This window comes from Chrysochloris asiatica, unplaced genomic scaffold (assembly GCF_000296735.1).
Source record: "Chrysochloris asiatica unplaced genomic scaffold, ChrAsi1.0 scaffold00078, whole genome shotgun sequence".
Lineage (NCBI taxonomy): Eukaryota > Metazoa > Chordata > Mammalia > Afrosoricida > Chrysochloridae > Chrysochloris > Chrysochloris asiatica.
The window spans coordinates 11,199,357-11,210,868 of record NW_006408596.1 but is presented as its reverse complement, the minus strand read 5'-3'; the positions used below and the strand labels follow the sequence as shown (position 1 = coordinate 11,210,868).

At 41.8% G+C, this 11,512-nt stretch overlaps 1 protein-coding gene across 1 annotated transcript in view; it reads left to right on the top strand.

Moving 5' to 3' along the window:
• Nucleotides 1-11,512, top strand: part of FBXW8 (F-box and WD repeat domain containing 8) — a 237,150-nt gene that overhangs the window by 48,239 nt on the left and 177,399 nt on the right. Inside the window, exons 3-4 of the mRNA XM_006865507.1 lie at nt 2,087-2,251; nt 7,573-7,661. Of these exons, the coding sequence (XP_006865569.1) occupies nt 2,087-2,251; nt 7,573-7,661 (254 nt within the window). The remainder of the gene's footprint in view (nt 1-2,086; nt 2,252-7,572; nt 7,662-11,512) is intronic.

The window sequence follows — 11,512 nt, the reverse complement described above, 5'->3', positions numbered from 1 at the left end:
CTCGCTATAGGGTCGAATTAGGCTGGAATCTATACTGGAGAGCTTTTGACCTGTAACACAGACTAAAACTCTAGCCCCTTGGTTAGTCACGTAATAAAGAGACATTCCAGCATCCTAACATGATACCCCCCCATTCCAATCATGACTCAGTCCCTGTATCTCAGAGCCCTCTAGGCTCCCTCTTGAAAACTTGTAAGCCAGTTACTTCTTGCCTTTGTAGCCCTGCCATTTTGGGTAGCCAATGTCCAAGTTGCCCATCCCTGTCTGTCTTGTGTTTGGAGGGGGTGGGAATGATCCTCGCTGTAAAGATTTGTTCCCTCTTTTGAGTTACTGCATCCATAGGTGTTGGTCAAGTTCATTAAATTGTATCAGATTACTCTTTTTTTTCCCCCCTCATCTTCTTCTAGTCGAGTTCTGATCATCCAGTCATTGAAGCCAGGTCAAGTGGGTATTATCTGCAAGTGTGGGTGTTCTTATGCATATGCCCTCAAAACTTTTTGTCAGCCGGACGCTTCACTCTCCACTCTAGTCCTCTGTGACTATATCACTGACTCTGGGCCCAGGAGTTCCCAGGTCTTGCCATACTGCTGGCCAACCAGGTTTCCACCCGGGTTCACAGGAGTCTATTGACTGTGGTCAGACTTAGTTCAGTTTCATTGTTGTTTTTTCCTCACTTTCCCTTATCGATGACCAACGTGGTCACCAGTCAGGCAGCATTCCTGCTCGTCGTGTATTCCCCTTCAGCCTTAGTCTTGGAAGGAGGTTTTCCCTGAGGGGACCCAACCACTTGCCTTGATGTCTCCTGGGCAAGCAACTTGCTTGTTCTTGTAGTAGTCACTTGGACTGCCGTTACTGTTTTGTAGTTTTCCTGTTGATCTTTCTTTCAAGAAGTATCTTCTGTTCTTCTAGTCACTCCAAGCTGGTCTGCTTGTCCTTTCAAGTGGAGATTTCCCACCTCAGAAGATTCTGGATGTGGTTTAGGATTCCACATATGGTCTTACACAATGGAAAGGCTCTGCAGGAAACCTCCTTCACTGGGCATGTTGTAGGCCCATTTTAGGTATTCCAGTCAGTTATAGACAAAAGACGGATATACAGGCTTTCTATGGTGATATTTCTGGCTATTCCTTTCTCTCCCCTTCAAGTGTCTTTACCATCCTCCCATCTAAGGAACATTCTGGCAGACCCTTTCAAGACAAATTTATTCTTTTGGCCTCCTAGGGTATATTCAGTATTCTTAGCCAGCACTACAATCCAAAAGCATCAAATCTTTAGTATTCCTTATTCATTGTCTAGCATTCACATGTATATGAGGTGACTGAAAGTGTAGTTTGGGTTAGGGGCACCTTAATTCTCAAAGTAACTTTTTTTTTTAAAAAAAACATTCGGCGAATTTTTCCAGTGCAATATGTGGTTTGATTTCCTGACTCCTGCTTCCATGGACATTGATTGTAGATCCGAGTAAAATGATTCCTTGACACTCAAGTCTTTTTGTTGTCATTTATTGTGATGTTGCTTATTGGTCCAGTTGATTATAATCAGTCTATACTGAAGACTGTCTTTGGTCTGCATCAGTGAGTGCTTTTAGTCCTCTCCACTTTTAACAAGCAAGATTGTGTCATTTGCCGATAGCCAGCTGGTAATGAGTCTTCCGCTAATCCTGATGACATATTCTCTTCAGAGAGCCCAGCTTCTCGGATTCCTTCCTAGAGGCCACCTGTCTCTAGTCCTGTAAGATGGAAATCCAAATGCCTGGTGGTCAGAAGCGAAGATAGTCTGTTAGGAAAATTTGTGTGTAACTGTAAAGCTTATTAAGATGTTAAATTTGTATTTTTTGCCTCATACGTTAGAAAACTATTTAATCAAGTAGTCTGAAATGTGATATTAGATGGGAGTAGAACAATTTTGAAATCTTATAAAACTGGAAACATTTCCTTGTATTTTTTTTCCACCTCAGAGTGTTTTGTTAATGAGACATTTTATACTGCCATCCACCCAGGGCAGTAATAAAGGTGTTGATTGGTTTTTGGATGATGAGGGGCTTCTCTAATTGCTGAAGTCGACATTTGTGTCCCTCCTGTTGTAGGTGAGCAAGGCTTGGAAGGTGACTGCAGAAGATGAAGTGCTCTGGTTCCGGCTGTGCCAACAGGAGGGGCACCTCCCTGAGAGTAGCATCTCCGATTATTCTTGCTGGAAGCTCATCTTCCAAGAGTGCCGAGCCAGGGAACACATGCTAAGAACCAACTGGAAGGTAAGCAGTGGCCAATATCATTACCTGTAGAAGAATAGCCAACAAGGGCACGGGAGTCCAAGTGGGGATTAAACTCAGTCCCTTGAATTACGGCCGGAGGTTAATTGCCAACAGCCCCTCAGCTGTAGGTGTTTTGTTTTGTTGCCCATTTGTTATCCATTAGAGTATTTGCCCCATTTTCACCCACATGATTGGGAGCATCCTCTTGTTCTCCAGGAGAGGAAGGGTGAGTTTGGATGCCAGCCAATGGCCCTCTGATGGTTAGGATCTTTCGGTAACGTTGCCCCTTCCTTTCACTTACACCAACTCTCGGGACAAAGAAAGCAAAAGCATCACCTGAATACAAAAGAGGAGCTGCACAATGTTAGTTCCAGGAAATGCAAAAGAGAAATTATTAAATGTCTCCAAGTACTGTCTTCTTTTCCCTCATATAACCTATTGGCTTGCTTCCATAACATTTATCACTTCGAAATCTCTGCAGAAATATTAGATCACAGCTCGAAATCTGCACAGTGAAGTGTTTCTATAGGAAATAGCTGTCTAGAACAGCGTTACATAAAGCTGTTTGAGGCATGACAAGACACCAGAGCGGTGACCGTGTCTCTCTTTACCTGGTTATTTCCAACTAGATCATCAACATCTACCAGGGGTGGAATGATGCTTTCTTTCCTCCCATAAAGGTCAATCCTAATAGACTTTGAGGTTAACAAGCTTTTGCTCATTGCTGATAGTGACATATTGCCTGTGTGCATGCCTGTCCCCAGTCATCTCATAACCTCATTAGTGACAGATCTTCCTGACAACAGTATTTCTCTAGTCCCGGGTTTCTTGACCACAACCCTACTGCCATTGTGGACCAGATATTTCTTTGTGGTGGTGTGGGGGAAGGGAGTGCTGTTCTATGCATTATAGGAGGTTGAGCAGCATTCCTGGCCTCTACCCATTAAATGTCAAAAGTATTTTCTCTCCCTCTTCAGTTGTAGTAACCAAAAACATCTCCATATATAGTCCAGTGTCCCTAGGGGACAGAATCAGCCTTTGCTGAGAACCACTGTTGTAATGACAGTTGGCATAGTTATTTTTTTTTAGGCCATTAAGACACCACTGCAGAATAAAATCATGCCGGTCCTCCAGGGTGTGTTTGCATCCACGTAAGGTGATCAGCTCATCTTTTGGGTATTCACTTAGCCCTCCTGTGTGCAGGCCTGATTCGGCCAGTATAAGGGACATGAGTGAAAGTAAGGGAAGGAGATGTGACAAGGAAGTGGTGTAGACAAACGGGATCTAACTCTGGGTGGAGGAGCGGGGCTGGACGGGCATTAACTGGGGCCTCAGTCCAGAAAGAAGGGAGAGTTTAAGGGGGATTTGTGAGTATGGCTGGCAGAGATAGTCATTACCCCCTGGCTCAAACTCAGGGAGGAAGTAGCAGCTAAGATTTTGCTTCCTCATTTGGAGCATAGTCTCCTCATTTGGGCAGAAGGTGGTGGAAGTGAAGATGTTTAAAGACCCACCTCAGATATTTGGCACTTAATAACAAGTTGTGTACAATTTAACGGAAAGTCTGTTTCCGTTTTTCTCTAACAAGCACAAAGCCGTATGCACAGTGATGCTGAATACCACCATGAGTGAGTGAACTGGAGTAAAAGTGCAGGTGAAATGTAAGGAAGACTTCTATTTGGAATGTCTCAGGCCAGTTTCCCGACATTGTTAATATCAAGGACTGCATAAGTGAAATTTTGAATGATGAATCTTCCCTTCACTGTAATGGTGGGGCTCTTACTACAGTTTTAGAATGAAAGCCCTATAGAAACCTAACCAACAGTGTTAGAGGCAGCTGCTTGACCTTGATATGCCTCTGTTCTCACATCTGTAGTGCAGGGCTCACGGGAGCAGGAATGCCCTGCTTACGGGCTGGTGGTGAGGGTGACTGTAGCTGCTTCGCCTGTGCCTTCCACAGAGCATAATCAAGTTCAGTGCTGATTTGTGTTGGCCGTAGATGCTGTGGGGCTGTGTACCTGATGTAGTGCTGCTTCTCCTGGGCCGAGCTGCTGGGAAATCTTTGAAGAAAGTCAGAATTGTCTGTGGAATCTCCACACAGGGGATGACTTGCAGGAACTTACCTGGGCCTGCAGTTCAGACTCCTTTGAGATTGTAGGCTCTCTCAGATTAGAGTAGCAGTGTGGACACAGAGCCCATAGAACAGAAATGGAGGAGGGCTGGGAGCACACAGACTTTCTTTGCAGCAGCTCGCCTCTCTACCCATGTCTGTTCCTGCCAAAGAGTTGTTCTGTTCTGCTCACCTGGGCTGTGACCCTCACACAGAGTCCCAAACCCTCATCTTTCCCTCGTGCTCATCCTAGCAGGAAAGCTCTACTTGGATGTATTTCATTTGATCCCTCCGCCTGAGACTTGGCCCATAGGCTAAGTAAGATCATTATGCAGATAATCAAATATCATACACAGTGCCGGGACACAGCCACTTAATAAATGATAATTTTAAGCAGAATGGATGTCATCATCCTCTCCCAATAATATCAATAATAGTAATAGCAGCTGCCACTTATTGAACACTTACTGTATGCTTGCACTCATACACATTAATTTGAACTCTTGTGCCAGTTCTGCAGAGCTGAAATTGCAGGTTACTTGATATTTTTATAAATACCTTTATCCATGTGTGCTTTTTGGGTCTCACTGTCTTCTTTCCTACCTTCTTTGTGTAAAAAGTTTATATTCATCAAGATTCCCCTTATTTTTACCTTACAAATAATTGCATAAACCCATTGCCATCCAGTCCATTCTGACTCATAGTCCCCGTAGGACAGAGTACAGCTGCCCCATAAGGTTTCCAGACTGCCACATCTCTCTCCTGCAGAGTAGCAGATGGATTTGAACCACCATCCTCTTGGTTAGGAGTCCAGTATTTAACCACTGTACCCACCAGGGTGCCTAAAATACATACATGTATATATGTTGTTGTTATTGTTAACTGTTGTTGAGTCGGTTCTGACACATAGCAACCCTCTGTAGCCGAGGAACGACTGGTGGGTTTGAACCACTGATCTTGTGGTTAGCAGTCCAGTGCTTACCCTACAGCGCCACACTCTTGTGTATGTGTATGTACTGTAGGATAAGCATTGGACTGCTAACCACAAGGTAAGCGGTTCAAACCCACCACCTGCTCCTTGGAACCTCCCCCACATAGTGTTGTTATGAGTCAGAACCAACTCAACAGCGCTTAACACAATACACACACACCTATGGCCAGGCTTCAAAAAGTTTGTGGTGAAATGGAACTAACAGTTAATGTAATTTTTCCACGAACCTTTTAAAGCCCCATCATGTGTGTGCATTTTGTGATCAATGAAAAATTATCATAGTACGATAATTTAAAATTCTCACTTCTCTTCACCTTCCACTTAGTCTCCCACCTCTGTAGGTACCCGTTACACAGACTTTTAGGGATTTCCTTTAGATATTATTTCCAGGAAACCTCTTACCTCTCAATCAGAAACAATTTCCTCTCCTCCCCAATACGGGTTTTCATCTATTTGTGTCTGTGTGTGCAAGTGTGCATGTATAGATGTGTATGTGTGTATATATATGTGTGTGTATGTATAGATGTTTATGTGTGTGTGTATGTATAGATGTGTATGTGTGTGTATATGTGTGTGTATATGTGTGTGTATGTATAGATGTGTATGTGTGTATATATATGTGTGTGTATGTATAGATGGGTATGTGTGTATATATATGTGTGTGTGTATGTATAGATGTGTATATGTGTGTATATATGTGTGTGTGTATATATAGATGTATATATATGTGTGTGTGTGTGTATGTATAGATGTGTATGTGTGTATATATATGTGTGTGTGTGTGTATGTGTGTGTGTGTGTATGTATAGAATGTTATTTTTTTTTTTAGGGAATCACTCAATACCTCCTCTTCTCTGAACTGGACTTTTGCTATACTTTATATACAGATAGTCTCTGACTTAATGACAACTTTCATTCTGACAACTCTCTTGTAACTTGGTTCCCATATAAGTCCAATACCATTGTTTTTGTGCATGAAATTTTACCTGTTACTGACTTTTATTGTCAGTTTCTTTATCAATCTAGTCTTTAGGTGTCTTTGCGGATTGGACACCTTACATATAAAAATCTGCCAGTGAACATCTGAGAATAATAACTTTGGCCAGTTGCATGTTGCAGCAGTGTAGGTACTACAAAGCTAGAACAACCCAACAGACGTTTGTAAGTGTCATAAACTGCGCACTGCCTGTACTTGCCACTGTCAACAGATACTTAGTAGTGTAGTGCATTTTGCACATATTTGCTTTACTATCCTGCATTCAATCTCTTTTAAAGGAGACTTGGTGGCACTACGGGTTAGGCATTGGGTTGCTAACCAAAAGGTCAGCTGTTCAAACCTACCTGCCACTCTTTGGGAAAATGATGAGGCTGTCTGCTCCTGCAGAGGGCCACTTGGAGTCAGAATTGACTTGACAGCAGTGAATGTGGTGGCATAGTGGGTTAAGCAGTGGGTTGCTAACCACAATTGGTAGTTCAAGCCCACCAGCCACTCCTTGGGAGCTTCTGCTCCATACAGATTTACAGTTTTGGAAGCCCTGTGGAGGAGTCCTGGTGTGGGTCAATGCGCTGCAAAATCACTTTGAACTGTGATGTCGGTGGTTCAAGCGCATCAGCTGCTCCTTGGAAACCCTATATATACAGAGTCACTATGGGTCAGAACTGACTCGATGGCATCTAACAGCAACGGCAGTGGAGCAGTTCTGCACTTACTTACAGGGTCACTGTGGTTCGGAATCAACTCAGTGGCAGTGGGTTGGGTTTGGTTTTGGAGTCTCCTTAATGACAGGGACAGCAGTTTACTTCTCTCCCACCAGAGTACAGTGCCTTTCATGGATGGCATGGTCACTTGGAAATACTCCATCTCATACCATATCAGTTGTCATTTTCCTTTCGAAGGTCAGGTTGACTTGGAATGCAGTGTATGCTGTCACAAGTTGTTATGGACTGTTGTTATAGGGAATGTTTGTTGTTGCCGAGTGTCATCCAGTTGGTTCCGACATCTAGAAACCCTGTATAGGGTTTCTGAGGTGCGGCTGGTGAGCTTGAACTACCAATCTTGTGGTTAGCAGCCATCGAACTTGTGGTTCAAATGAATTTTGCAGTCCACCACGTTAATCTACAGGGCCACACCTGGACTCCTGGAATGTAGGAGGAAGCTAATTGATGTACCCTTATGCCATTCACAGAAGGGTATAAATCTCACCTCCCTTTGTCCTTCTGCAGAATCGCAAAGGTGCCGTGAGTGAGCTGGAACATATTCCTGATGCAGTTTTATGTGACGTACATTCACATGATGGCGTGGTCATTGCTGGGTAAGTGGAAAACTTTTTTTTTTTTTTTTTTTTAATGTAACGCTCTTCCTCATGAGACCTTTCCTTTTTCCTGTACCCAGTCTAAGTGCTGGTGACTTTCTCCCCTTGAGAGTCTGTGCTTTTCTCAGTCATAACCCATACTTAAGGTGGAAAATCTATGAGTCTGTTCTCTAGCATTTGAGATGTGTGGGCTTTGAAGTTAGTGCTGAGAAGCAGGTAGCGTTGAGCAGATCTGTAACCCGTTTGTCTCAGTACGTCTTTTCTCACTTTTAAATCACTCTTTTGGTGTATAATGTTAGATTTCCATTTCGGTAAACAGTTTGCATTTTATGAAGACATAAAAAAGTCAAGAATAATAAGTGTTGGCATAAAGTGGGTCTTTCTTATTGTCATTTTTCTGAAAGCTTTATCGTGAGGAAGAAGTGTGGCCACACAAAGCCTTCCTTTCCCACCACATCGTACATATTTGCTATTTAAGTTGTCCTGAAATATACTCTTTATGTGTCTCCATGGGAAGAAATTTCATTTTCACCTCTGTAAATCCCTTTGGCTTCTAGTCCAAAAACCACGTTCATGAATTCTTCATATTTTGCTAGAGATACATTTATGCCTTTCTTTAATGTACAATAAAAAGATCAATATTCTTTTTGGACTAGGAAGGCTGTCTTGAACTACAGTCTCAACACATACACTTACTGCCATTTTTGAATCTGACTTGGTTTTGGAGTGAGTCACCTAGGGGAGGTTCTGAGAGAGTTGTTCAGTGGGTCCTGACTCATAACAACCGTGCATACAACAGAAGGAAACTCTGCCTGGTCCAGAGTCATTTTCATAGTGATACTCAAGCAGCTGTGTCAATCTGTCTCATCTCTGACCTTCCTCTTTTTCATGAATATTCTCCTTTACCAAGCATGCCTTTCTCCAGCGATTGTTTTCTCTTTACTAATTTGTCCAGGTTGTTACTAGGTATTGTTGAGTCGCTTCCAACTCATAGTGATCCTATGTCCAACAGAAAAAAACACTGCCTAGTCCTGTGCCATCCTTACAATTGTTGTTATATTTGAGCCTATTATTGAAGCTCCTGTGTCAGTCCATCTTACTGAGGGTCTTCCTTTTTCTTGCTGACCCTCTACTTTACCAAGCGTGACATCCTTCTCCAGAGACTGGTCCCTCCTCATATCATGCCCAAAGTCTATGAGACCATATCTCACCACTCTCTCTTCAGAGAAGCATTCTAGCTGTACTTTTTTCAACACAAATTTGTTGGTTTGTCTGGCAGTCAGTGGCATATTTAATATTCTTCACCAACCTCATTATCAAAAGCTCCGATTCTTCTTCAGTATTCCTCATTTTCCACAATTTGCATGCATATGAACTGATTGAAAACAACATGGCTTGGGTTAGGCACACCTTAGTCTTCAAAATGACGTCTTTGCTTTATAGCAATTTAAAGAGGCATTTTACAGTAGATTTTCCCAGTGCAATATGTTGTTTGATTTCTTCATTGCTGCTTCCACTTCCATGAGCTTGATTTTAGATACAAGTAAAATACAATCCTTTACAGCTTCCATCTTTTCTTCATTTGTTGTGAGGTTGTGCATTTGTCCAGTTGTGAAGATTTTTGTTTGCTTTATGTTGAGATGTAATCCATACTAGAGATTATGGTTTTTGATCTTCATCAGTCAGTGCTTTTAGGAAACAAGCTAACGTCATCTGTATCTTGCAGGTTGTTGATGAGTCTTCCTCCAATCCTGATGTTGTGTTCTTTTTCTAGAATAATTCAGCTTCTTGGATTATTTGCTCAAGCATTCAGATTGAATAAGTATAGTGAAAGGATACAACCCTACCTGTCAGAAACAAAATAAACCCCAGACTTAAAGATTGTATAGAAGCTGAGTCCCTTTTAATAAAGGAAAACTGTTCTAGAGGAAACATTCCTTAAAGAGCTTTATTTGAGTTAAGGTTCGGTGCAGTCACATTATTGTGATATTTTACAGTATGTAGTGGCATACGCCTATGACAAATGCCTTTTGTCCAGGAACCACCCTTGCCTCTAACTTCTGTTTACTGGCCTCCATGTAGACTCTAGTGCCCGTCTTCAGAGCGTTGTAGAGCCATTATTCTTACAAAAATGAATCGACCAGAATTCTGACTTTCTTCTGTTCCTCCAGTTGCCAGTGAAATAGCCCTGGTAGTGCAACAGTTAAATGCTCTGCTGCTGACTATGATTGGTGATTCAGTCTCATCCAGCATCTCCTTGGAAGAAAGACCTGGTTATCTGCTTTCTTACAAATTGCAACCTAGAAGATTCATGGGGCAGGTCTACTCTGTTACATGAAGTTTCTTTGAGTTGGAATTGACTCAGTGGTGCCCAATAACAACAGTTAACAGTGTAACATTCGACTTGTATACATCTTTCATAAAATGTGGGCTTAAGAGTCCATAATTTGTTAAGGTCCTTTTCCTGCCTACTAGAAATCTCATGATAAAATTTTGCAAAACCAATGACTTTTTCATTGCAAATACCTTTTTCAAACAACATGAAAGACTATACACATGGAGCTCACTAGATGGCATATACAGAAATCATACTGACTACATCTCTGGAAAGAGACTGAGGAAAAGCTCCAAGCCAGAACCAGGCCAGGGCAGAATATGGAACAGATATCATTTATTCATATGCAGGTTCAGGTTGAAGTTGAAGATAATGAAAACAAGTCCATGAGAGCCGAAACAGAACCTAGAACTTATCCCACTGTAATTTAGAGATCATCTCAAGAACATATTAGATGCATTAGGCACTAATGATCCAAAACCAGATCAATTGTGGGATGACATCAAGAACAATATACAGGAAGAAAACAAAAGGTCATTAAGAAGACAAAGATGTGAAAGACCAAAATGGGTTTCAAAGAGATTCTAAAACTTGCTTTCTAGCATAGAGATGCTAAAGCAAATAGAAAACATGAGGAGGTAAAAGAGCTGAACAGGAAAATTTTAAAGGGCAGCTCAAGAAGACAAAGTCAAATATAACAAAAGTCAAATATAACAAAATGTGCAAAGACGAGTTAGAAAACTAAAAGGGAAAAACATACTCAGTGTTTCTCAAGTTGAAAGAACAGGAAAACATTCAAGCCTCAGCTTGCGATACTGAAGGATCCTATGGGCAAAGTATTTAATGATACAGAAAGCATCAAAAGAAGATGGAAGGAATATACAGAGGATACCAAAAGAATATACCAAAAAGAAGTGACTGATGGTCAACCATTTCAAAAGGTAGCGTATGATCAAGAGCCAGTGATACTGAAGGAAGAAGGCCAGGGTGCATTGAAAGCACTGTCTAAGAACAACTCTCAGGGAATTAATGGAATACAAACGGAAATCTTTCAACAAACCAAGGCAGCAATGGAGGCCTTTATTTGTCTGTGACAATGAATTTGAAAGACAACACTACCTGGCCAGCTGACTGGAAGAGATCCATATTTGTGCCTATTCCCAAGAGAAGTGACCCCATGGAATACAGAAATCATCAGATAATATTAATATTGCATGCAAGTAACATTTTGCTCAAGATAATAAAAAAATGGCTGCAGCAGTTCATTGCTAGGTAACTGCTAGAGGTTGAAGCCGAACTCAGACAAGGGCATCAAATGAGGGATAGCATTACTGGCATCAGATGGATCTTGGCTGAAAGCAGACAATATTACAAGGATGTTTACGGGTACTTTATTGATACACAAAAGCTTTTGACTGTGTGGATCATGACAAGCTGTGGGCAACATAGCAGAGAATACATATTCCAGATTACTTAATTGTGCTCATGTTGTTGTTGTTGTCAGGTGCCATCGAGT